General features: G+C 46.7%; 1 protein-coding gene and 1 pseudogene across 2 annotated transcripts; one reads left to right on the plus strand and one right to left on the minus strand.

The window, feature by feature from the left end:
* Positions 1-719: 719 nt before the first annotated feature.
* Positions 720-6,646, minus strand: LOC112651715 (glutathione S-transferase P-like; annotated as a pseudogene).
* On the plus strand, positions 4,973-27,644 carry CD74 (CD74 molecule). Of its 2 annotated transcripts, XM_025434671.3 has the most exons (10): positions 4,973-4,981; positions 19,143-19,283; positions 22,824-22,996; positions 23,190-23,269; positions 23,794-23,856; positions 24,519-24,614; positions 24,942-25,029; positions 26,051-26,242; positions 26,724-26,786; positions 27,043-27,644. In XM_025434671.3, the coding sequence occupies exons 2-9, from the start codon at positions 19,207-19,209 to the stop codon at positions 26,771-26,773; spliced, it is 819 nt and encodes a 272-aa protein (XP_025290456.1). In that variant the 5' UTR covers positions 4,973-4,981; positions 19,143-19,206; the 3' UTR covers positions 26,774-26,786; positions 27,043-27,644. The 2 variants fall into 2 exon arrangements, with proteins under 2 accessions (XP_025290456.1, XP_025290457.1); XM_025434672.3 differs by lacking the exons at positions 4,973-4,981; positions 26,051-26,242 and having other exon boundaries at positions 18,974-19,283.
* The last annotated feature ends 163 nt before the right edge of the window (positions 27,645-27,807 follow it).

The raw sequence follows: 27,807 nt of genomic DNA on the forward strand, positions 1-27,807 counted from the left end.
TACCAACACTTGAAAGTAGGTACCCAAACAAGAGTCAACAAACATTTATATACCCCAAAGACTCCACGTTAGAATGAACAAAATACAACTACATATGAAATATTTAAAGAACCAATGGAACCCAAAAGTAGGCAAAATAGAAGTAATCAGATGTCTGAAAAGGAACCAAATACATTAGTTATTGAAATTAGATATTCAGTGGATGGGTTCAATGGCAGATTAGAGCCAAGAGAAGAAAGAATTACTGAACTGCAAAATCTAAAGAAATTACAAAACAGGGATGCCTGGGTGGCTCAGTGGTTGGGCATCTGCCTTTCATCAGGGCATGAGCCCTGGTCGAGGATTGAGTCCCACATCGGGCTCCCTGTGGGGGGAACCTGCTTCTCCCTCTGCCTAGGTCTCTGCCTCTCTCTCTGTGTCTCTCATGAATAAGTAAATAAATAAAATCTTAAAAAAGAAATTACAAAAGTCCAGTGGGATTAGAACTGAATACGTTCCTGCTTTGCTTCCTTCCTGTTGTGCCTGAGTGAGAGCACTAGCCTTCCAGTTAACTTTCATTGACCTGGGTGATGTGGCTCCCTCTCATCTAAGAGGTTACTATCAAGGTCATTTTCAATCTCTTAATGCAAGATCAGGAAAACCTTTCCCAAGACATGGCTTCAGGGGAGCCATTGACCCTAGTGGTCCAAAGACACTTAATATTGGTCAATCTGTTTTGGGGAGGAGGGGCAATGAATCATGTGTAGTCCTAAAGTTGTAGGATTTGGCCTTTTGGAAGGAGGTTTTTTGTTTTTGTTTTTTTTTCTCTCACTTGAAAATTTTATTGGTCAGGGAGAAAGGAAGTCAGGCAGCCCCTCAGCTTCCCGCCCAGGGTTCCACAAGCTCCCGTTGCCATTGATGGGGCGGTTCACATGCTCAGGGGATGCCAGGAATGCCTCGAGCTTGAGTCTGGCACTGAGGTGGGCCACATAGGCCGAGAGCAACGGGAAGGAGTCCAGGCAGCTGGGGGCCAGGACCTGGTGAATCCACAGCAAGTCCAGCAAGTTGTAGTCCACAAAGGAGATCTGGTTGCCCACAATGAAGGCTTGGCCCCCCTCATTCTGGGACAGCAGCATTTCAAAAGGCTTTAGGTAAGCTGGTAGTGCCCTCACATACCTTTCCTGCCTCCTAGTTAGTGTAGATGAGGAGGACGTATTTGCAGTGGAGATCCTCCACACCATTGTTCGCGACAACCAGCAAGGCCACCTCCTGCTGGTCCTTCCCATAGAGCCCGAGGGAGCGGCCCAGGTGTCACAGGATGGCATTGGACTGGTATAGGGTGAGGTCTCCGTCCTGGAACTTGGGGAGCTGCCCATAAAGACAGGAGGCCTTGAGTGAGCCCTTCATCCAGGTCTCCATGGTCACCTCCTCCTCCTTCCAGCTCTGGCCCTGGTCAGCCAGCAGCATGTGCATGGCCTCGCAGTGCCCTCGAACAGGGAAGTAGATGATGGTGTAGGGTGGCATGGTTGCAGTGCGGGTGGCGGTGGTGGTGGCAGTCAGCAAGGAGTTGTAGAGAGGTAGACTTGAGTTATCAAGGAGTTTTCTAAAAGAGCTGTTCAAAGAGGGAATAAAACTGCTTTGTGAGATAGGAATCTCCCCATCATTGGAGGCATACAAGTATAAACCAGGCCCCTAAAGACTAGTTACATCAGAATCTCTCAGTGTGGCAGAGACCATTGTTTCCCAGTATGCTTTTTCTTTTTCATTTTCTCTTGTAAAAAGGAATCTCAATTTTTAGCTAGATGTACGGTTGATCAGACTTCAGTGGCACCTGGGTGGCTCAATCAGTTAAGCATCCGACTCTTGATCTTTTGAGTTCAAATCCTGTGTTGGGCTCCATGCTGGGCATGGAGTCTACTTAAAAAAATAAAAATAAAAAGACTCCTCAGGCAGTTAAGTGTAGTTCATATGACTAAATTGTGGCCAATGAGATGTAAGCAGAATCTGTGTGTGCAATTTGCAGGAAGTATCTTTTGGAAATATTAACCACAGTCACCTGTATTATATCCCCAGGACTTACTATAAATATAGGAAGTGTCTGGAAGAACAAAAGGCATACCCTTTAACCTTTTCTCTAAATAATTGCTTTCAGATCTCTGCTGGAACTTGTCACCTTATCAGACAGGCTCGGCCAGACCACCGATCAGTTAGCATTCCATACTTACCCCACCCCCCTCCAGCTATTATTCTCAAGATATTTAACCACTTATTTGCCATTTTCATAGCACTCAACTCCACCCGATACATACCTCTATGTGTCTAAGTCTGCTGGTTCTCAACCTTGAGCATGTATCAGATTTAGTAGATCTGGGATGGGGGCCTGAAGATTTTCATTTCTAACAAACTTTTAGGTGCTGCTGCCTATCTGTGGTCTAAAGACCACACCCTGAAAACCACTGGACTTTTTAGGCTCACTGCTATATCCCAGTACCAGGAACAGTGCATAAGTGGTGGTGCTTTGTAGATATTTACTGACTCAAATTACTGGTGTTGCCTCATGTAATCACTTTGAGGTAAGTATTGTTAATACCCACATTTTACATATGGGGAAACCAAGGATCAGAGATAAGTGACTTGTGCAGGGGCACATGGCGAGAAAGGGACAGAGCTGGGATTTAATCCTGCACACTTCATACCCCTGGCATGCTGGGGCCGGTCACAGGCAGACTGGCAAGGAGGTGGAGAACGAGGATCTTCCCGTCCTCGCTTCTGCAGAGAACAGGGACGGACGTAGACGGCAGCCAAGTCTTGCTCCTTGTTAGAGCGCTCACTCATGGGTGACCACCAGGTGGCAGCATCATTCTAACAGGAAGCTGCCTGCTGGAATGGGGAAGTCTGGGTTCTGATCTGAGGTCCACCCTAGGCGTTATCCCATGGGCCTGTGAGTAGGTCTCAGTTTCCCCATCTTTACAGAGGAGATTGGATCTCCTTAATCTCCAAAGAGCCCTTGCAGCTCAAATACCATCTATAAGAGACAGGTACAGCTGCTGAAATTCAAATACCCCAAAACCAGTTGTACTATTTTTTTTTCTCCTCTACTAGAAAGAAAAAACCCAACCATTACCACCATCACCCCCACAAAAACAACAAAAGCTCAGCTGTAATAATAAACTGTCCAAAAGAAATATAATGCAAACCACAAAACTGAGCCACATGTAATTTCAGATTTCCTAGTAAACCTGTTAATAAAGTAGAAAAAATAATAGTAATTATATTTTATTTAATGCAATATATCCGAAATATTTTCATTTCAACATAATAATATGAAAATTATTAAAATATTTTACATTCTTTTCTTATACTAAGTTTTTGAAATCCAGCACATCTCAATTTAGACTAGCTACATTTCAGGCTTCAACTGCCACTTGTGGCTAGTGACTGCCCTATTAGACAACACAGCCCTAAGAATATTCATGGCAAATGTTGAGGTAGGAACTGTGCTGAGTGTTTTACACGCCATGCACTGTCTTCATGCTCATAGCACCTGATGAAGTAAGCAAGGTGGTTATCCTCATTTTTGCAGATGAAGAAGCTCAAGCTTGGGGACACTGAGTGCCTTGGCCAAGATCACACATTGCAAATAAGCAGACGAGTCTGAATTTGAACTTGGCTCTGTCTGTCTCCAGAATCTGGGCTCTTCATCATCACCTAATCTTGCCCTGATGGTAGATATGCAGTTATGGGCCCCCACTGACAAGATTCTAAATCCAGGGAGTGCAAAAGCCTGAGAGCCAACAAGAGGGCCTACGAGGGGAGGAGGCAAAGCCTTCAGCTATCACTCTCCCACCCTAGTTATGTATTTGGCAATGTTGAGCTTGCCTGGCAAACAACCAGGGATTCTGTCAAGGAGAAATAATCTCAGGAAAACCATGTTTGCATGATGAATAACTGGGCTTACCAAAAAAAAAAAAACAAAACCCTAAAAACAAAAACAAATCCAAACCCTGCGTCAGGAGAAAATGAAAATTGAGAACTGCAGAACCGCAGGTGAGTGCCGAAGAGGGTACTATTCCAAGGGCCCAATGGGTGGAGACTATAGTAAGGTAAGCTGTAGCTTTCCCTCAGGAAAAACAGTGATGATGATGTTAATAGCTGAAATGTATTACATGCTTACCAAGCAGCTTAAATGTAGCATCTTCTTAATCCTCATAATCACAATTGGAAGTGGGTACAACTATCATTGCCATTTGCAGATGAGGAAACTGAGGCACTGGACACTAGTAGGTAGCAGAGTTGAGATTCACCCACAGCAATGTGGGCTGGAATCCGTGTTTTGATTAGCAATAAACGCTCCGTGGATAAACCTCATTGGCTCCGATACTGCCACTGCGCAAAGCTTGGAGTCCGTGTTTTGGATAGCTATGCTATCATACTGCTTAGAATAGGCTGTTCGTGGAGGTAGTGAGCTCTCTGTCCCTGGAGGCATGTAAACATCAGGGATGTGAGGAAATGCTCGAAAGAGGTCATTCCTGGGTAGGACAGAAGCCTGGTGAACTGATACTGAGCTTGTCTGGAGAGTAATTGTAGAAATTGCCACCATGAAAAAAGATGGGGGAAGGATCCCATCTGCCTTTCAAATCTATCCCATGGGAATTAGGGGTACAGGAGGCATGGTCTTCACTACGACTGGCCGAAGTGAGTAAGAGGTCTGTGGAGGCTGCATGACATGGTAGTTAAGAGAATGGGATCTGCAGATAACTCAGACCTGCGTTCAAGTCCCTGCCACTTACCAGCACGCTTAGCGCCTACTTATAGATCTCATTATCTCCCTGAGGCTCATAGGGCTGTTGTGACAATAAAATGAGAAACCATGTGGGAGTCAGTTATACTCAAAGAGGTGAGACACCAAGAGGGAATGAAAGCCAGGACTGAAGGCCTTGGTGTACTTCAGGAAGTGCCACTTTTTCCTCAAATCCAGTGGATGGTGCTGTTGGTGGCAGCACTTGGGAAGTGAGCTGCCGTGCAGAAGCAGGACAGCTGAGTCCCGAGGAGCAGAAGAGACGTGTCAAGGAGCTCGTTTGGCTGCCACAGACAGGAGGCACTGGGAAGGAGGCTGGGTGACAGAGCGGCCTTGCTTGGAGGGGCAGCTTCTGCGGAAGCACCTCAGGACTTGCTGTGTAGGAGTCGGCAGGACCCCTCAGCACCATCAGCCCCTGCCCATTCCCTCCTGAGTCATTCCCATCCACAAACATACTCAAAAACCGTGACCTGAGTCCTCTTCAACTGCTGCCCCCCCACCTCCCTGCTCCCCCTGCATGCTGGCACCACTTCTCCGCCCAGTCACCCTCCAACCCAATTCACTGACCTCCTGTCTTCGTCTCCCATGGCCTCCACGTGACCAAGCCCAATGGGCCTCCTCCTCCACCTTGTCCTCGCAGCGGTATCACACAGTTAACACTCCTCCTCCGCTCCTTTATTGGCATCTGTGAGTGCACCCTCTCCTGGCTTTGCTTCTTCCTGATGGCTCCTCCACCACGGTCAGGGCTGCTCCTCCATCCAGTCTCTAAATGTTGAGGGTCCCCAGAGGTCAGCCCTAGTCCCATGGTTTTAAACCATCTGCGAGTTGATCATTTACAGACGTCTACGTTCACTCTTTTTAAGTGTCAGTCTGGTACTGTCAACCATCTACTGGATGTCTACATGTGGGTGTCACACAACATAGCCAGAACCAAACTCTGGAGGCTGTCTGACACAGAATGTGCTCTCCCATCTTCCCTATCTTGATGAATGCCACCATCTATTGTGCCCCAAACACAGGCACCATCAGTGATCTCATTCCCAAAGCTGGTGCTGACATCTCTCCCTTCAAAACAGCTATGGAATCCATCCACTTCTCCCCATCTCCACCACCACCGGAAATCACCATCTTTCACCTAAGCTACTTCATTCCTAACTGGTCTCCAAGCTTCCACTCCTGCTCCCCTTAAATCTATATGCCACACATCATTTTAAAACATAAACCAAAAGCAGCCCTTTCCTGCCTCTCACCCTCTGCTAGCTTCCCACTGTGTTGAAATAATATCCACTAACACCCAAGCCTGCATGATCTGGTCCCTGCCTATTCCATGAACATTTGAAACCACTCTCCCCCTTGCTCAAAATGCTCAGACGTATGCCGTTTCTTTCTATTCCTCAAATGTGCTAAGGACTTCCTATTTCCGTGAATGACATCATCTTCCCTGTCACCCACGTAGGAATGCTCAGCAACATCTTGGTCCCACCCCTTTCTCCATATCCAGACTGGCCCAAGTCCCGTGGACTTTCCTCCTGATGTTCTTACTCTTCGTCCCCTTTATTCCATGCTCCCAGCCGTAGGCTCCACCAGGCCTTGCCTTTCTAGTCTGACTTCACTACGGCCTTCTAACTGGTCTCCCTGCCTCTAGCTTCATGCTGTGACCTGACCCCAGCCACAGACTGACTCCTGATCCCTAAGCTTAACTCCAGCCACTGGTAGCCTAGTCTCTGATTGGTATCTGACTTCTGTTCCACCAGAGACTGGGGTTCAGCCTTCACCAGGTATTTTCAAATGCCGTTGTATCCTAGTGCCCGGCATAGAACCGGTGCTTAGCACATACTTGTTGGGTGAATGAATCACAGGGGAGGACTACTCAGTCAGTCCTGTTCAGAGGCACTAGCTGAGATCACAAGTCCAAAGGCTATTTACCTACCTGCCAGATGGCATCTGGGAGAAGAGTCTAGGAGTTCCAGATCCTAAATTGGTTGTAGAACATCTGACCTTGGGTGAGTCAAGTCCTTTCCTTGCTCAATTGTGCCTTTGGTAAGGTGGGAAGAAACAGAATAGCTAGTCTCTTTTTCCCAGAAGCGTTGGACTATATTCAGGGCCTTTTGTTACAAAGTGCTTTCCATCCAGGCTCTCCTTAGACCTTCAGAGCAGTCCCACGAGTCAGTGGAGATTATCTGTCCCTATTGCGCAGATTCTCAGCATAGCAGCCCAAGAAGCCCTTTTATTTTTTATTTTTATTTATTTTTTATGTTATTTTTTATTTTTATTTTTTCCAAGTAGCTCTTTTAAAACACAATTAGATAACAGCACTCCGGTGCTCAAAGACTTCCCGTGGCTCTTGATATTTCACTCAGAGTAAAAGCCAAAGTCATGAAAATAGCCACAGTGTCTGGCTGCATACATCACTGACCTCATGTCCATTCACTATCCAGCTCCGTGGCTCCACTCCAGCCACACTAGCCTCATTGCTCTTCCTCAGCCATACCAAGCACATCCCCACCATGAGGTCTTTGCTCTGGCTTTTCCTTCTGTTGAGGACCCTCTTCCCCAGACATGGGCTTGGTAAACTACCTCACCTCCTTCAAGCTTATGCTCAAATCTGGCCTTGCCAGTGAAGCCCATCCCAGCACCTTATCAAGTGCTGAAACCTGCCCTCATCCACCTGCCCCAGCAATACCTTTTTCCAGCTTGCTCATCTCTCTCTAACAAACAATATAGTTTACTTGTTTATCTTCCTGTAGAATGTAAATTCTGTAAGGGCAGAGATAGTTCTCTGCTTTGTTCATTAATAAAGCCCAAATACCCAGGATAGTGTCTAGCACAAAGTAGATGTACAATAAATAATTATTGAACGAGTGAATGAAAGAAGTAAAGTAAGTAACTTGCCTGGAGCGACTGTAGCAGATAGACTGGAGCCCAGATCTGCTCCTTCCCCACAAAGAGCCCCTTTCCTGGCTCTGTGTTCATGGCTCAAGGGTACTAGGATCCACTGAAGCCCCACACCAAAATATGGCTGGGCCGTGTGTGGTATGGACAGCGCTGGACATGCACTGCCTGCCTGCCACCTGGGGCAGCTCTTCTTTGTCAGGGATTTAGGGACGAAGGAAGAGAACAGCGTGGGCCTGATGTCCCGGGAGACTCCACCCCCAGGCTTACCCAAGTGAACTGGCAGGAGCTCATACCTCTGGAGCCTGGAGTACTGAGACCAGGGGAGGGCAGGCATTTCAACTAACCAGCTTGACGTGTACACTATGAGACTCCCAGGAAGGTCCCAGGTGGGAGGATAAACATGCTCAAACAAACATGCTTGCTACTCTCTTTTGCTGAGCAGCTCCAAGTTTCTGTACACAGACAGGGTCCCTGATTCAGATTTAGCAAGTTTTCAGGAAAAATCATAGAGCTACCGAAATTTTACTGCACACTTAGTCTCTGTGTCAGGCACATGTGTATTAACTCATTTAATTCTCCCAGAAATCCAATAAGATAGATTCTATTGTATGCCTATTTTACAGATGAGGAAATGGAGGCAAAAGGAAGCGATCTGCTTAAAATCACACATCTAGTAAGTAGTAGAGCTGGAATTTTTTCCTGTGAAAAAAGACCAAAAAACTTTTTGATAGTTACTGAGAAAGTCCAACAAAGATTACAGCACATATTATGTGCCTATGCTGCAAAAGAGCCCACTATCCCCACAAGTGTCAATATAACAGTGATGAGAATGTGGTGTCTTCTTGGCACCCAACACAGTTCCTATATAGGATTTGTATACAATTGCCTTTTTTCCCAACCATTTATTATGAAAAATTTCAAACATATAGAAAAGTGATCATTCCTATACCCCACCATCTACAGTCAACTATTGTTAATATTATCTATTATCTATCTGTATCTTTTTTGTGAACTATTTGAAAGTAAGTTGCAAACATCATGTCATATCATCTCCAAGTATTTCATTCAGCCTTCAGCTCCCAAAAGATATTCACTTATAGTAAAGAATTTCATTATCACACCTAAGAAAAGCAATAAATCCCAAATATCCTCTTAATATTCTATCCAGATTCAAATTTCCTCAATTTCTCAAAAATGTCTTTTTATAGCTTTTTTTCAAACCAGAATCTTGTCAAGATTCACAAATTGCATCTGGTTATTACAGTTCTTTCATCTCTTTTTTTTTTTTTTTTTTTTTTTAGTTTTTGTGTAATCTCTACACTCAACATGGGGCTTGAACTCACAACCCTGAGATTGAGTGGTATGTTCCACTGATTGAGCTGGCCAGGTACTCCTACATTTCTTTGATCTTTTAAAATATAAAACCTTCTACACACACACACACACACACACACACTTTTTTCATGGCATTGACTCTTTAATGATAACAGTCACTGTCTTGCAGACTATCTTTGAATTTGTTTCCTCGTAGTGTCATTTAACTTGTTCTTCTATCCCTCTAATTACTATAAACTGGAACTTAGGTTTAAGGGTAAATTCAGGTTAATGATTTTGTTAGCAAAGATATTTCTCACCTGATGCAGAATATTACACCCCATTAGGAAACATAATGTAGGGTTGTCCCACTGTTGTTAATGCTAAGTTTGATCACTTGGTGGTGACAGCAAGACTGCATCATTGTAAAGTGCCTTTCCCTCTTTGCAACCAGCAAGGACCTTCGGGATGATACTACAGTGTGTGGGTATCCTGTCCCCCTCCAACCTTTGAACTCATGGTTTTGGCATCCATGGGTGGCTCTTGCCTGAACCAGCTATTACACTGGGGTTATAAAAAGGTGATTTTCTAATTCTATCTTTTATTTTATGTTAGTTTTCTTGCATTCTTCTGTAAAGAAGAATTTTCTTTATCAACTGGGATTGAACTATAGTTTCTTCTAAAGAGGCAAGTTAAATTATTCTAATTGATTCTGAAATTGTCCCCTATTTGGCTAACAGGTGCCCATTCAAGTTGGATCCTGGATCTGTCTTTTTTTTTTCTTTTAAGGAGTCTCCTTATAAAGATTTTATGTATGTATGTATGTATGTATGTATGTATGTATGTATTTATAGGGAGCATGAGAACTGGGGAGGGGCAGAGGGGAAAGAAGGGAGAGAATCAAGCAGACTCTGCACTGAGCACAGAGCTGATGTGGGGCTCTATCTCATGACCCTGAGATCATGACCTGAGCCAAAATCAAAAGTCGGACTCTCAGCCAACTGAGCCACCCAGTCGCCCCACATCCTGGATCCTGACATATCCCAGTAGTCTTTAAGCATTTCCTTGCTTTCTGGAAAAAAGATGTCTCCAACACACCTACTTGTATTTTCTTTTCCTCTGCCCCGTGATCCAGCTATTGGAACTTGGATGTGAATACAGGAAGTCTGCCCAGAGCTCTTTTGTTTAATTGCAGGACTAGTCTCAGCACTGTGCAAACTTGGGCCAGTTCTTTTCCCCTTTCTGAGCCAAGCTTTCTCCACCTGAACAATGGGGGAGCTGAATCCTGCTTTAACCTGTATCCCTCTAAGGGTGTATCAGATACCTAGCTTTCCTGCTTTCCATCACTTTATCTCACTTCCCCCATGCAAGGAGACAGGTGGCACAGGACTCCTTCCCTGGGCAGTGGGGCCTGTGACAACTGGGACCTCTTACCCTGTTAGAAAAATGGAGGGAGCCCTCTCCTGCCTACCCTGGGGAAACTCAGGTTTGGAGTCCATCCTCCTGGCTAGAATTAGCCTCCAGCCCCCTCTGGGCAAGGCCAGGTTGGTCTTTGGGGTCATCCTCAGCCTTAGCCTAAAGTTGCTTCATAAGGGAGAGGATTTGGACTGCCATTCTGTTTTCACAATCAGCTTAGAATCGATTGACTTTGATGCATTTTTTTCTTTATTTTTAAATTTAGTTTTACTTTGTATCAAAGGACAAATTTACATATTTAAAGAATCAAATACATCTATAAGGCTTGCGTGAAAAATAGCATTTCCTCACCTTCCTATTTCAAAAATTTTTAAAGTTACTTTTATTTTTTTTAAAGATTTCATTTATTTATTCATTGGAAACACAGGAGAGAGAGAAGCAGAGACAGAGGCATAGGGAGAAGCAGGCTCCATGCAGGGAGCCCAGTGTGGGACTCGGTCCCAGGACTCTGAGATCACGCCCTTAGCAGAAGGCAGATGCTCAACTGCTGAGCCACCCAGGCGTCCCTCAAATATTTTTTAGCTAATTCTTTGGATATTTATCTCTGTATCTCTGAATGACTTCCGGTATTACTTCCTGATTTTTCAATTTATACATTATCTGGTTGGTTTTTCACAGTGGAAGATGAAGATTTAGCCCTTTTTCATCCTCTGTTCCTCTATGTCACTCTTTCTGTCCTCTCATCATCCCTTATGCCTCTAGTCTATATTTGGTTATGTATAATTAGCATTCAAAGTTTACCATATTATGACAATGTATACAGCATTCAATTTGAGCTACAGTGTACTAGGATTACTATTCATTTCCTATATAACTTTCATTTTCCCAACACTTAATAATTATCTTGGTTTTTCATTTACTTAATTTTCTTTCTTTTTTTTATTTATTTTATTTTATATTTTTATTTTTATTTATTTTTTTTTATGATAGTCACACAGAGAGAGAGAGAGAGAAGCAGAGACATAGGCAGAGGGAGAAGCAGGCTCCATGCACCGGGAGCCCGACGTGGGATTCGATCCCGGGTCTCCAGGATCGCGCCCTGGGCCAAAGGCAGGCGCTAAACCACTGCGCCACCCAGAGATCCCTCTTTCTTTTTTTTTTTAAAAAGATTTTATTTATTTATTTGAGAGAGAGTGAGAGAGCACAAGCAGTGGGAGGCAGCAGAGTGAGAGGGAGAAGCAGGCTCCCCACTGAGTAGGGAGCCTGATGCAGGGCTCAATCCTGGGACCCTAGGATCATGACCTGAGCCAAAAACAGACACTTAACCAACTGAGCCATCTAGGTGCCCTTTCTTTTTTTTTATTTGTTTTTTTTTCTTTTTTTTTTGTAATTCCAGTACAATTAACATACAATGTTATATTAGTATCAGTGGTATAATATAGTAATTCAACAATTCTGTACATTACTCAGGGCTCATCATGCTAAGTGTACTCTTTAATCCCCATTACCTCTTTCATCTATCCCCATCCCCAACCTCCCCTCTGGTCACCATCAGTTTGTTCTCTATAGTTAAGAATCTGTTTCTTGATTTGTCTCTTTTTTCTTTTCCTTTGCTCATTTTCTTTTGTTTCTTAAATTCCACATATGAGTGAAATCATATTTGTCTTTCTCTGACTGACGTATTTGCTTAGGATTATACTTTCTAGATCCATCCATGTTGTTGCAAATGGCAAGATTTAAATTTTTTGTGGCTGAATAATATTCCATTGTTTTCTCTTCTATCTTCTTATCCACTTCTCTGTTGATGGACAGCTGGTCTGCTTCCATAGTTCAGTTATTATAAATAATGCTGCAATAAACATAGGGATGCATGTTATCTCTTTGAATTGCTGTTTTTGTATTTTTGGAGTAAATTCCTAGTAGTGTGATTGTTGGATCATAGAGTAGTTCTATTTTTAAATTTTGAGGAACTTCCATACAGTTTTCCAGAGTGGCTGCACCAGTTCATGTTCCCACCAAGAGTGCATAAGTGTTCCTTCATTTACTTAATTTTCTATGAAATTATCACAATTTAATCTCATACTCTTAAAAAAATATCTAAATTTTCTCTCTACATCTAGGCATATCAGATTTCTATCAAGTTTGTCATGTTGAAGAGCTATCTTTCAGAGCCTTTGGGCCTGATCCGATGTAGGTGTTTTGTTTTATTCCTAGAATTTCTGTGTGCCACCCTTCTGGGAATCCCCATTCCCTCTCACAAGTTGAGTTTCATTTCCCATGTCCCAGATCTTCACTTATTTTTAGTGAACTCCTTCATTTTGGTAGAGTATAACCTCCTGAAGTTTTCTGAGAAAGGAAAATTTTTGACACATTGAATATCTGAGAATATTTTAATGACATCCTTAATGTGTTTGATAATTTGATTCAGTAAAGATTCTAGGTTGGGAATCATTTTCCCATAGACTTTTGAGGGCATTGCTCCATTATCTTCTGGTTTCCAGGGTTGCAGTTAAGAAGTCCAAAGTCATTGTGATTCCCATTTTGTTTTTTTGTTTATTTTTGTATAAAATTTGTTTTTTTCCTTTTTGGAAATTTAGAATTGTGGAATCTTTTCTTTGTCACTATTTTTCTGAAACCTCAATCATGATGTCCTTTCATTTGAAACTATTTTATGCCTTTTCCTTGGTACTCACTGGGCCCTTTCAATTTGGAAACTGAGTTCTGAAAATGATACTGAATTATTTCACTGATGATTTTTTCCCCTTGACTTCCTCCATTCTTTATTTCTCGAACTCTGATATTTGACTGTTGGGCTTCCCAGACTAGTCTTTAATTCTCTTATCTCTTCTTTCTGATTTTTCTTTTTATCCTTGTAGGAAATTTATCTAAGAGATAAATCTAAGAGATCTAAAAAAAACTTTATCTTCCATCTACCAGTTGTTTAATATCTGCCCTTGTACTTTTAATCCTCAATAACTGTATTTTTCTTCTAAGAGTATTTATATCTTTATAGCATCCTATTCTTGTTTCATGGGTACAGTATCATATTTTATGTCCCTAGGGCTAGTCATAGCCATTTGTTTCCTCCATGGAGCTTTTTGGGGGTTTGGGTTATTTGTTTATTTCATTCTCTTTTATGTTGGAGGCTTTCTTCAGAGGTTCTATGATCCTTGATTGTCTAAAAGACCAAATGGATGCTGTAATGAATAGGGCTTATCCACTGAGGGCTTCCCTATAGCATTATCTGTTTATGGGGGAAGCCCCAATGTCAGAATATTTAGGTCATTCTTACTGGTACGGTCATGTTCTCCAAAGAAGGATCTTTCCATGTATTACCTGGAAGGAGAGGCCTGCCTTTTAGCATTCTGAGAACTGAGGGGAGGGGGGGAGAAGGCTGGGACTCTTAGCTTTAGTACCAGCCTATGCCCTTTACTATGCCTGGGGATAAACTTCCAGTCTTCTCTGAGAAGAAGGGGATATCCAACTGTTCCATGAACAGACTTCCAACCAATCCTCCTCTTCTTAGTCCCACCTTTACTCCCACCCAGTTACCTAAATTCCCAATTCCTGAGCCTATTCTTCCATGTAAATAGGTGGCTTCTCAGCTTTTCTAGCTGCAGGTTTAAAATTTAGTTTTTTGGGGTCTGCTATGGTAGTTACCACTAGTCCATACATGCTCTCTAGCTTCCAAACTTCTGCTGCTGTTTTCTCTTCTGTCCTCTTTGTTCTTATAGTTTACAAAAAAAAAAAAAAAAAAAAAAAAAAAAAAAAGTCATTTGAGAGAGGAAGCAAAGCTATATGCATGTTCTAGCCATCCTTACCAAGAAATCTTTTTTTAAATTCAGCTATAATTCTCATAGCACTGTATTCAAGCTTTTAAAATTGTACAACTCAGTGGTTTTCCACATATCCACAAAGTTGTATAACCATTACCACTATCTAATTCCAGAATATTTTCATCACCCCAAAAGGAAACCCTGTACCCATTAGCAATCATTCTGTATCCTCCCTCCCCTACCCCCTACCCCTCCCCCAGCCCCTGGCAGCTACTAATCTACTTTCTTTCTCTGTGGATTTGCCTATTCTAGACATTTCACAGAAATAGAATCATACAATATATAGTCTTTTATGGCTGGCTTATTTCCTTTAGCATAATGTTTTCCGAATTCAAACATTCTGTGGCATGAATCAGTATTTCATTATTTTTTAAAAACAACAGTTCTGTTGAGATTTTAACTCCTCTTTATGGCTAAATAATATTCTATTATATGGGTATACCACGTTTTATTCACTCATCAGTTGGTAGCTATTTGGGTTGTTTTCACTTTTGGGCTATTGAGAATAATGGCACTATGAATATTTGTGTACAGATTTTTGTGTAGGGCTTTGTTTTCATTTCTCTTGTGTAGATACCTAGGAGCAGAATTACTGGGTCATATGGTAACTCTGTGTTTAATTTTTTGAGACACTATCAAATTGTTTTTCAAAGTAGCTGTGCCATTTTATTTTATTTCTTAAAGTAAAATCTTCCTGCATTGTGGTCCTCGAACTCATGACCCTGAGATCAAGAGTCACATGCTCTGGGGATCCCTGGGTGGCTCAGTGGTTTAGCTCCTGCCTTTGGCGCAGGGAGTGATCCTGGAGTCCCTGGATCCAGTCCCACATCGGGCTTCCTGCACGGAGCCTGCTTCTCCCTCTGCTTGTCTCTGCTTCTCCCTCTCTGTGTCTCTCATGAATAAATAAATAAAATCTTAAAAAAAAAAAAAAAAAAGAGTCACATGCTCTACTGACCTAGCCAGCCAGGCATCCCAGCTGCACCATTTTACATTCCCACCAGCAAGAGCCGACAGTTTAACTTTTTCCACATCCTTGTCAACACTTTTTATTGTTTTTTTTTTTTTTAAAGATTTTATTTATTTATTCATGAGAGACACACACAGAGAGAGGCAGAGACACAGACAGAGGGAGAAGCAGGCTCCATGCACCGGGAGCCCGACGTGGGACTCAATCCCGGGTCTCCAGGATCAGGCCCTGGGCCAAAGGCAGGCGCCAAACCGCTGCGCCACCCAGGGATCCCTGTCTTTTTGATTATAGCCATCATAGTGGGTGTGAAGTGGCTCCTCATTGTGGTTTTGATTTGCATTTCCCTAATGACTAATGATGTTGGAGCATCTTTTCATGTGCTTATTGACCATTTGTACATCTTTGGAGAAAAATCTACTGAATTCCTTTGCCTCTTTGAAATTAGGTTATCTTGTAACTATTGAGTTCTAATACCTCTTTATATATTCTGGACATTAGACCCTTATCAGATATATAATTTGTAAAGATTTTCTCCTGTTGACAGAACATGAAAGACTCCTAACTCTGGGAAACGAACTAGGGGTGGTGGAAGGGGAGGTGGGCGGGGGGGTGGGGGTGAATGGGTGGCGGGCACTGAGGTGGGCACTTGATGGGATGAGCACTGGATGTTATTCTGTATGTTGACAAATTGAACACCAATAAAAATAAATTTATTAAAAAAAAAGATTTTCTCCTGTCTCATAAGCTGAATTTTTATGTTCTTTATAGAAACATTTAAAATACAGTATTTTTCTTTGTCACTTGTCTTTTAAGAAATATTTTTTAAAAGTCTTATTTTAAAAATAGTTTTATTGAGATATAATTGACACATATTAAATTTTCTGTATTTAAAGTGCATAATTTGGCAAGCTCTGACATATACATACATTATGAAAATAGCTCTACAATCAAGAGAATGCCTCCACAGTTTCTTTGTGCCCCTTTGTCATTTCTCCTTTTTATCCCTTCCTGCACCCCCCCCCAAATCCTTAGGTAACTACTCATCTCTTTTCTATCACTGTAAATTAGTTTGTATTTCCTAGAATTTTATCTAAATGGAATCTTACAGCATATTCTCTTTTTTTCTGGCTTCTTTCATATAGCATAATTATTTTGAGATTCATCCAGGTTGTGTATCAATAGTTCATTCCTTTTTATTGCTGAGTAGTATTCCATTGTATGGATGAGCCACAATTTGTTTATCTAGTCACCTGTTGAAGGACATTTGGGTTGTTTCCAGTTTTTGACTATTATGAACATTTGTGCTCAAGTTTTTTTTTTTAAGGTTTTTTTTTTTTTTTTTTAGATTTTATTTATTTATTCATGAGAGACACAGAGAGAAAAAGAGGCAGAGACACAGGCAGAGGGAGAAGCAGGCTCCATGCAGGGAGCTCGACATGGGACTCCATCCTGGGTCTCCAGGATCGCACCTCAGGCTGCAGGCGGCGCTAAGCCGCTGCGCCATCAGGCCGCCCTCAAGTTTTGTTTTTTGTTTTTTTGTCTTTTTTTAAGATTTATTTACTTATTCATGAGAGACACACACAGAGAAAGGCAGAGACACAGGCAGAAGGAGAAGCAGGCTCCTCGCAGGAGCCGGATGTGGGACTCAATCCCAGATTCCAGGGTCACACATCTGAGCTGACGGCAGCCGCCCAACCGCTCAGCCACCCAGGTGTCCCTGTGCTCAAGTTTGCATGGATACATGATTTTATTTGTCTTGATGATGTAGAAGATATCTTACCTAGTAAATATTTGAATAACAGTTTCATTTCTTGAGCATCTCCTATGGTACCAGGCTTTGTGCTCATAAATGCTTATTTAATCTTACAACTCTGCAAGTTCAGTATTATTGTCCCTCTTTTCCAAAGGAGAAAACCGATTCAGAAGGGTCAAGGGACTGGCTCGGGTCATGTGGTTAGGGTCTTTCTGACTTGGGATTTGAACTCAGGTCTGGTGCATTGAAGACCACGTCTGCTCTTTTTCCCTCCCCTCAAAATACATATACTATCTCCCTTGATTCTTGAAATCTAAGATGCACTGAATCTACAAACCACAAAGTTTTTTGCTTTTTAAAGATTTTATTTATTCATGAGAGACACAGGCAGAGGGAGAAGGAGGATCCTCGCAGAGAACCTGATGGTGGGATTCTATCCCAGGATAGAATTTAATCATTTAATCTTTACAGCAACACTTTGTTGTTGTTGTTGTTTTTAAACATTTTATTTGTTTATGAGACACAGAGAGAGAGAGGCAGAGACCCAGGCAGAGGGAGAAGCAGGCTCCATGCAAGGAGCCGATGCAAGACTCAATCCTAGGACTCCGGGATCACGACCTGAGCCAAAGGCAGACTCCTAACCACTGAGCCACCCAGGTAGCTTTTTTCTTTTCTTTTCTTTTTTTTTTTTTTTTTTTTTTTTTGAGAGAAAGAGAGTGAGAGGGAGAGCACAAGCTGAGGAGGAGGAGAGAAAGAAGCAGACTCCCCTCTGAGCAGGAAGCCTGATGCAGGGCTCGATTCCAGGACCCTGAGATCATAACCTGAGTTGAAGGCAGACTCTTAACTGACTGAGCCACCCAGGTGCCCCTAAACCACAAAGTTCTTAAATTAAAAATTGTTAAAAAAACTTATTGATGTAAATTTTGAAACACACAAAAGACATAAAGATTAATAAAAGAAATATGGTAGGTAAGCCACAGATAGTAAGAAATAAAACCTTGCCAACACAGTTAAATCTCCACCAGCCCCCCTTTTCAGGTCCTCCGCAGAGGCCTCCACTGTCCTGAATTTGAACCACATGGTTTGGACATCAGCATAACAGAAGAGGAGAGTGTAAACACAGACTCCCTACTTCTGGTATGCATGATCCTGGGCCAGCACGGAGCCTCTCAAAGCCTCAGTGTATCTCCCTAATAAATGGAGAAAATAAAACAGGCCTCAAAGTGTGGCTGTAGGGACGCCTGGGTGGCTCAGCGGTTGAGCGTCTGCCTTTGGCTTGGGCTGTGATCCTGGGGTCCTGGGATTGAGTCTCGCATCGGGCTCCCTGCATGGAGCCTGCTTCTCTCCCTCTGCCTGTGTCTCTGCCTCTCTCTCTGTGTGTCTCATGAACAAATACAATCTTTAAAAACAACAACAACAAAGTGTTGTTGTAAAGATTAAATGAACAAAGTAGGGCAGCCCCGGTGACACAGCGGTTTGGCGCCACCTGCAGCCTGGGGCGTGATCCTGGGGACCCGGGATCGAGTCCCACATCGGGCTCCCTGCATGGAGCCTGCTTCTCCCTCTGCCTGTGTCTCTGCCTCTTTCTCTCTGTGTCTATGAATAAATAAATAAAATCTTAAAAAAAATGAACAAAGTATGTAAAATGATTAGCACCGTGTCTGGCACAAAGGAAGGCTTAGTAAGTGGCAGCAAATATTAGACGAGAACCTTAAAACCATGACTCAGGTTCATAAAATGCTCAAGTTAGAAGGGAGCATGGGGGACACTGGGCCCATCATTCCCGCCCCACCTTCTGCATCCACTCATCAGTGGGGAAGAAGGGGAGACAAAGGCATTTTCTGTTTCAAAGTGATTTTCCTTCTAAGGGGTGAATATTTGCCTGTTTCTCAAAATATCCAAAGTGCCTTATGAATCCAAAGGTCTGCCCAGAAACAAGTGATGCCGGTCCTGAGCAGCCAATGGAAGTATGCGGGCCTTTCTACCTGCCTGGGGAGCCCCCGCCTCCCCATCCTGTCCTGTTAGAGGCAGCTTTGCCCAAGGGGGGTATTTCCAGCTTTGGGGTTTTCACTTCCACTTTTACGAGGTGGGCGGAGTGGCCTTCTGTGGACAAATCAGATCCCTCCTCAGCTCCAACTTCAAGAGGTGAGCCAGGGGTTCAGGGTCCCAGATACACAGGTGGTGGCAGCAGCAGCAGCAGCAGCAGCAGCAGCAGCAGGAAGCGTGGGGAAGACCAGAGGCCAGAACTATGGAAGACCAGCGCGACCTCATCTCCAACCATGAGCAGCTGCCCATACTGGGCCAGCGCCCTGGTGCCCCAGAGAGGTATGTGGGAGCCGCAGGAGAGAGCACTGAAAATCCTGGGCCACACAGATGTGCCGCAGGAGGACTAGACGGGGAGCCACAGGAGGGACGGATTCCGGCCCTGACTCCGGGTGACCGTGAGCAAGTCTTTGGCCTGCTTTGGGCTTCTGTCCTCGCTCCTGTAAAATGAGGGGGCTTCTTTGAGGCCGGGGTTTTACATTTCTTTGCGTGATACACTTCTCTTCTCAAAATCACAAGAGAACCCTGGATTCTCTCCCTAGGGTCTCACACAATTTTGGGGACCTCACAGACCCCCTGATGCTGAACCACAAATCCTAGGTTAGAAACCTTGGACTAGGTTAGAAACCTTTGGAAAAGTGTTATGGATCCTAGATGGAGAGACAGAGTTCCTCAAAGAGGATGGTGGAAGCAGCTCATCACAGTGGCGTTTCTCCCTAACCACCATGGCTGAGCGTCTGAGTTTGTGCCAGGGAAGGTAGTTGCAGGTGTCTGTCGAGTAGATGGACACGTCTGCCATTACAGGAGGGATTGAGAGATGCCGGAAGGGGTCAGGAAAGGGAAGCGGGGCTCTGGCTAAGTTTTTAGAAGGGACTGAAGGTTGATGTGGGTCATGCCCGGTCCCTTGTGTCCCTCTCCCTTGCAGCAAGGGGCCAGCGCGGCCATCCAGAGGGCCCCGGGACCCCTCTCCCAGCCCCAGGATTGTCTTATCCAGGTGTTTCCCGGAAAAAAAAAAAAAAAAAAGCAGGGTTAGAATGCAGCTACCCCATGGCCCCACTCTCCCCAGTCTTCAAAAAAGTAATTTGCACATTGAAGGGGTTGGCTGGCTCCATCAGTAGAGCATGCGACTCTTAATCTCAGGGTTGGGGGTTTGAGTCCCATGTTGGGTGTGGAGATGACCTGAAAATCTCAAATTTAAAAAAAGTCATTTGCAAATTAGAGGGACTTACAGCCGTGACGTCAACTGTTGCCAGGCAGAAAGGGGGTTTGGGAGAAACACTCAGAGATGTCATGAAGAACAGCATTCTGGGGAACAGGTGACCAGATATATAGACCATTAGAGTATATCTGTGAAAATCCCAAGGAATCCCAGGGCTAGGAGGGCTGACTCTCCTGTGAGGGCTAGCTTCTGGTCCAGGTTCTGCTACTGCCACATGTGACTTGAACAAATCACTGCTTCTCTCTGGGTCTCAGGAATAATAAAAACAATGATGACAGTAGTCCTGATAATAGTTCCCTTTCACGGACTACCTGTCACTGGTCCTCAGCCACACTTAGTAATTTCTATGGTTAGTTATGTGCTAAAAACCCAACCCTAATTTTCACAGTAACTCTATGAGTCGGATACTTGTATTATCCCCATTTTTACACAAGAGAAAATTGAGGCTTTGTTAGTTAGCATCTTACCTAAGTTATCACAGCGAATGTTGGAGTCAGAATTTGAACCCAGGACTGGCCTGATTTCAAAGCATGAGTTTACCCTACCATCTGGCCCCCTTTTGGAGGCAGGATTTTCGGAGAGGACAGGGAGAGCCACCTGGTGAGCTGCAGACCTAGTGTGATCTCAGGGTACAGAGAGGGTACCCCCTCCTCAAATCCTTGCCTGGTTTTCCTGAGTTCGGTTACTGCTTCTAAAACTGGCCCTGGCCCTGTGTGCTCAGTCCATGCCAGCCCTGAGCCTGTTTCTCAGACCCCTTTGTGAACGCTTCTGCCTCACGACACTTGCATCATGATTCCTGCTAGTTCTGGTTGGCTCCTGACTTCAGCCAATTATTATTATTATTTATTCAAGAAGGAGGCAATGGAAAGGAGGAAATGAAGAGACAGGTGGCAAGAGTTGGCAGCCATCCAGAACCAGAAGGAAGGCCCACATTCAAGAGGCAAAAAGAGGAAGGATACCAGACGCTAAAGTTAACAAATAACTCCCCTGAGAATAGTACTCAGTGCTGACTGTGTACCTAGGTATGGAGTGAAGAGCTTTACTCTCATGATCTTATTTTATATAACAACCCATTGGGTAGCTGTTCCTACCTCAAGTTACTCACTCAGAGGGGTTAAGTGACTTGCCCCTGGTCCCTGAACTAAGGGGGTAACAGAGCCAGGATTCCACTCTAGGTCCCATCTCCAATGTGACTCTCCAGATTCTTAGACCTCATGAGAAACTGAGGTTCAGAGAAGGAATAGTGGAAAGTATACCCAGATTGAGTGTAGGGTTGCAGAAGGGGTGAGCATGTAGGTAATGAGCTGGAGAGCTTGAACCCAAGCAAGACCCAGGCTTGGGTGGACTTTCACAGAGGCCAGGCCACCCCTGTTCCTGCGGAAGGCCAAGAAGTGGTACTTGGGTTCCCCTCCTGCCTGGTCTCCTCCTTTTCTTCACGTGGCGTTTTTGCTTTTCTTCTCACAGAACAACAATCCTTTGGGCTGCACCTTGGCCCAACACACGCAGGGGACTGGCAAGTAGAGAGCCAATGAGAATGAGCTATGTGTGTGATGTCATGAGTTACTAGGCAGATGGATCTCCTAGAGTTTCCTGAACTGTCCTTGTTGGTTCCTGGAGTAAGGGGGTGCAGTGTCATCCTGACGTGTCTAGCGGAGTTCTAGTAGCCCCAGCCCTAGGGTGAGGTGGCAGAGAAGAGGCCAGGAACTCTCAGGGTCCTGGGGCAGGATCCTTACATTCCCGGAGCTGGGACTCACGTGCCCCCAAAACTGTATCCTCGGCCAATTGCTCCAAGGACTGAGTGTCTGAGGCCTGGCCATCCCTCCCTGTGCAGCCAACTCGTTTAGGAAATATGAGACACTCTCCGGTCACACAGGCTCAGGCACTGTACCCCTGCTGAAACCCCCTGGGTGGACAGTACCATTTGAAATACTTCTGTGGTCACAGTCAGATCTTGCTTCAAAGAAGAAAACCACCAAATCCTAGAATTGCTGAGGTGAGAGGCCCCCACATGACAGGCCCAGAGAATGGCAGAGACTTGCTCAAAGACATGGAGAGTGCGGAGTGGAGGATGTGTCCCCAGAGGGTGTGGTACCTGACTCTGCTCCAGCTGACATCATCCACTGCCCCCTGCCTGCCCCTAAAATGTCAAGGCCACACTTCTCATTTTCAGGTGGGCCACCCACTCTGCTGTCCAGTCCCACTTAGTTCCCTTTTCTCTAATTTCCCTGTAGTCGTAGGGTAGGTAGGGGGCACCTCCTTCCCCTGAGGGCAGTGCTTGTCCTCAGGAGACCCCCTGGCAGACCCCGTGGTACACAGGTGGGACAGAGACGCAGAATGGACAAGGGCTCTCTGTCCCTGGCTCTTCCCCACTCCTCCTAGGTCCGGGGGCAGCTGTGCTTAGGAGGCCTGCAGGAGCAGCAGTGGTTGGATTTATGGGGCTGGGGGAGTGTCTTCAGGCTGCATGGCCACTGCACTTGTTGTTTGTGCTTATGTGTGTGTTAGGGGGAGCGGACGGAAATGGGGGGGCATTGCCCCACTCTCGGTCAGTCCTTGGGGCAGCCGCCTCTGCACTCTCCTCTGACCTCTCTCTTTTTCCCCAACAGCAAATGCAGCCGAGGAGCTCTGTACACAGGCTTTTCTGTCCTGGTGGCTCTGCTCCTGGCTGGCCAGGCCACCACGGCCTACTTCCTGTACCAGCAGCAGGGCCGGCTGGACAAGCTGACAGTCACCTCCCAGAACCTGCAGCTGGAGAGCCTGCGCATGAAGCTTCCCAAGCGTGCGTGCCTCCCCTCCAACCTCCCCTCCCCCACTCATCATCCTTCACTTCTGAGACCCCATCCTGCCCCCAGCCGGACCCACTGTCTCCTCCCTCTCGCCTAGAATTCCACACCCTCATCTGGTCCCTGATCTGAGTACTCCCCCCCCGCTAGCACTGGGCCACACTCATACTGTACCTCCTGTTCCCACAGCTCCCAAGCCTTTGAGCAAGATGAGGGTGGCCACTCCCATGATGATGCAGGCGCTGCCCATTCAAAGCCTGCCCCAGGGGGTAAGGACAACCCCAGGGTGGTGGAACAGGGAAGTGTTATCTAGTCTGGGTGCAGGGCAGGTGCCGAGGGACAGGGGAGAACAGCTGTGCCAGGAAAGGCCCAGCTGAGGGGTGGGGGCACGGATGGCTGGAGGAGGACAGAGCCCGCCTTAGGAAGAGGAGGGCTCCCGGGCTGGAGAGAACATCCCATCCCTGGGAGGTTTACAAAATGCTTCTGCAGAGCATCTCACAGCCCCCTCCCTTCCCAAAGTCCTTGATGTCCTATAGGGTCATGTTTGTCATAAACAATCTGCTGGGCAGGCACAAAGCCCTGGGCAGTAAAGCTTATGCAGATTTGCCCAGTAAGGACCTTGCCGCAGTAAGGTAAAGTGACTTGCTGGAGCTCTCATCCTTGTCCTCACACTTGGAGGTGGCAGAGATGGGCCTGATCCTGTTGAGCACCTGGGACCCCAGCTGCTGGCTCTGCTCCAGGACCCCTCCTCTGAGGGTCAGTACTGGTAACCCCCTCTTCTTTCCTTCCACAGCCCACACAGAATGCCACCGAGTACGGCAACATGACACAGGACCACGTGATGCACCTGCTTCTGGTGAGTGGGATCTGGCTGGTGGTCCTGCCTGCCCAACCCGGGGTGCCCATGACAGTACGCTCCATGGTCTGCACCATTCTGGGCTCACCAGATTAGTGAAAGAATACCAGTGGGGCCCTTAAAATGTCATATGGAGTCTAGCCCTGCCATCTACTTTGTTGAGTGTTTGGAGAATCTGAGGCCCACAGCCCGAAAGTGACTTGCTCAAGATGCCCATCTTTCCTGCCCAAATTTCTGCTGCGCATCTATTCTACACCAGGCCCTGTGCCAGGCTGTGGGCTTACACTGGGAAGCAATCAGACTGTGCTTCCAACCCCATGGGAGTCCCAGGCTAACACAGACATGCGGAGAGCTTAGTGAGGAAAGAGGCCAGGACCCAACTGAGTGGGGGGAGGGGAGGGAGTGTTGAGGAGGGGAGACCTGAAAGGTGAGTGGGAGTCTGCAAGGAGTAGAAGACTGGGGCTTTATGGGTAGATCCGGGTCTGGAACCTGGGTCTCCAAACTCCCAGCCCTGGGATCACGTAGCAGAGCAGCTGGAGGGCCCTTGCTGCCTCCCCACTCTTTGGCTCCATTATGCAGAGGTCCAGGGGAACATGGGCTGCACATTTCACCTTGCCAGGGAGCTCTGTTTGGACCTTCCTTCCTGCCTTGCTACCCCACAGGAGGCGGACCCCCTGAAGGTGTACCCAAAGCTGAAGGGGAGCTTCCCAGAGAACCTGAAACACCTTAAGAACACCATGGAGACCCTGGATTGGAAGGTCAGCAGCTTTCCCTGCGCTGGCTCCCTCTCATTCCTGACACCTAGGATAGGGCTGGGGAAGGCGCCGTAGGAGGTGGTTCGGGAAGCCATCCTCGGGAAGCCAGAGGAGGTGCACCAGCACCAACAAAGCCACAGACATGAAGAGGGCCTGGGGTTGAGGAACTGCCTTGACCCAAGCCCATGAGTCTCTAGGAGGGAACCAGGCTGTAGCTGGACTCTGGGGTGTTGGGTCCCCTCTTGGATCCTCCAACTCTGTCCCCAGGGGCAAAGCCAGGCAGGGTTGGAGGGGGCTCTGGAGTCTGACCCCTTGCCTCTTTCCCATTAGGTCTTTGAGAACTGGATGTATCAGTGGCTCCTGTTTGAAATGAGCAAGAACTCCCTGGAGAAGAAGAGCACTGAGGTTCCACTAAAAGGTATGGGGAGCAGGAGCCCTGGGATGCCAGGGTTTCTGGAAGCTCCCTCAGGGCTCCCTTGGAGCTGTAGAGGTTAGGACCTAGAGCTTTCCCAGTTCCAAGCACCGGGACTCCTCGTGTCTCTCAACTCTTATTCCTGTCTCTCCTGCCTGTTCCTTCTGGGCTTGGCTGCTCCTCCTCAGTTCTCCCTTTTGAGGAAGACCTCCCTTGTTGAGGATGGCACTGCATAAGTGGGACTGGAGCAAAATGACCTGAGATATCCCAGGTGTCGTCACAACGACCTTCTCCACTCAGCACTGCGTGGGTTCTAGTGAGGGGGCTGAGCGGGCCTCATGACCCCACCACCCTCAGAGGGACCTCTCCAAGCTCACACAGCCAGCAAGTGCCAGACAAGAGGACGTGGGGTTTTTCCATCTTGTGGACAATGTATGTTAAGATTTTCAGCCCTAAAGTCTCAAGAGTGCCATGTCTTCATCCTGGCACTAATATGCCATGCAACTTTAGGCAGGTGTCTTCCCTCTGGGCTTCAGTTTTGGAAGTGGAAGATCAATGGCCCACCCTAGCACAGGCCTCCAATTTTCTAATCATAGATTCATAGAAGGCACCTTTGAGGCCATCTTGACCAACTCCCAGCTGATGTATGAATCCTCTACAACATCCTCAAAGCCCCATTTGTACTTGGATAACTCTAGTAACAAAAGCTCAGACTTACCAAGATGCCTATTGTTTTTCCCTGAAAATAAGAGTCACAGGTGTAAATCCAAACTTCAATAGGCATTGAGGGCCACAAATCAGCGAGTTCTGGGATAAGTTAGCCACATGGCCAATCACTTCCTCTCTGATCTCAGACCTTGTTGGTCCCTGCCTTAGTTTCCCCATCTATGCAATGGGTAGAGTGAGTCCAGCCACTTGGGCAGAAGGCCATAGGCCCACAGCAGTGGTATGTGGCTCTCTGGTTCTGCTGAGATTCTGGCCCGGGGCCCACTCACTCACTGTGTCTTCACCATGCCTGTCGCTTCAGCACTGACCAAGTGCCAGGAGGAGGTCAGCCGCATCCCCGATGTCCACCCTGGCATGTTCAGGCCCCAGTGCGACGAGAACGGCAACTATAAGCCGCTCCAGTGCTATGGGAGCACCGGCTACTGCTGGTGCGTCTTCCCCAACGGCACCGAGGTCCCCCACACCAGGAGCCACGGGCACCATAACTGCAGTGGTAAGCAGTGCCTACCTGGCCAGGGAGTGTCAGAGGAGCAGAAGGACCAAGAAGGCACACGTGGGGCCGGACACCCGAGCTCCGGTCGGGGGGGCAGCCACTCAGCTGCCGCTTTGTCCATCCACTTCATCACCTGCCTGTGCGCTCATCTGCTCATCCATCCTTCCTCTCCTTACATCCACTCATCTACCTCTCATCTGTCCTTCCGTCCCGTCCTTCATCGCGGACGCTCACGCAGCCGTGCACCACCCACGGTGCACCCAGGAGCCCGCAGGCCCACCCATCTCACGTCATCACTCCCTCCGTTGGCCTTCCCCGACCACACCTGGTTGCTGCCATCCAACAAGAGTCCTGCCCTTTGGCGCCTGCTCCACCAGCATGAGGCTGGTGGCCAGGCTGGGAAGGATGACCCAGGCCCCTTGTCAATGGGTGTGGGAAGCTGGACTGCCAAGTGACAAATGCACTTGCTGCTCCCTTGCAGAGCCACTGGACATGGAAGACCTGTCATCTGGGCTGGGCATGGCCAAGTAGGACCTGGGCCAAGGTAAGGGCCCCTGCAGGGGTCATCTGGTCCCAAGCTTAGCCCCCCAGGGACCGAATCCCTCATGGATGGAGGGCTGGCATGGCCTGACCCCGGGCTGTTCTCCAACCTCCCCCAGACATCCATTTCACACCTGAGGACCACTACTAGGGATGGGAGGGGTGGAGAGTCCTCAACTGCTTTGAGGTCCCAGGATACCGGGAAGGGGCAGGGACAACAGGTGACCCCAACCCTAACCTGCTGCTTCTCTTCTCCTTAGCTATCATTTGAGAACAGCAGATGCGGATGCCAGCACGTAGCCCACGCTGCGTGGCCACTGCTTCCTTGCTCCCTTCTATCCTCCGACCCGACCCTAGCCCCTCTTCTCCTTCCCTTACACACTGCTCCCCCAACTCACTGTCTCCCACCCCGCAGCTCCTTTCACAACACCCTGGCACCTGGCTCTCCATCATCCTGGGACACAGGTCATGTCAGAACAGCACAGATTTAACGATGCAGGAACGTTCTGTTGCCCAAGCCCCCATCTGTCAGGAGTGTGTGGCCCAAGGAGGTGGCCCAAGAGCTAGGCGGACTCCCATTTCATCCTCCAACCTGGAGCCCCAAGACCCAGGCCCATGGACGAGATGGAAGGTGCAGGGAGAGGGGACAGTGTTCTCCGACACCCAACATGTTAGCTGTTCCTGCCCCTTTCTAGCCTCTTCAGCTGGGGAGCCACCCCTTCCCTCTCTCCAGCAACACTCACCCAGGAAGAACCAGCCCCTCCACAGCGATGCCTCACTTTCTGCCAACCCCCAGTTCCCTCTCCGCAGCCAAGCTTGTCATTGGCCCTCAGGGCTGAGAATAAAAGTAGTGAGTAGAACACTTCTGGCTCCGACTGTTACTGGGATCTGGCTCATTTATCCCAAGGAGATAACCGAGACCTTGAAACCAGTGGTCTGGGTGGGAGGTCAGAGTGCAGGGAGCCCAACCCAAGATGCCCATGGGGCAGGCAGGGCAGCCTGGGTGGCTCAGGGGTTTAGCGCCA

The sequence above is a fragment of the Canis lupus genome, chromosome 4, assembly GCF_003254725.2.
Source record: "Canis lupus dingo isolate Sandy chromosome 4, ASM325472v2, whole genome shotgun sequence".
NCBI lineage: Eukaryota > Metazoa > Chordata > Mammalia > Carnivora > Canidae > Canis > Canis lupus.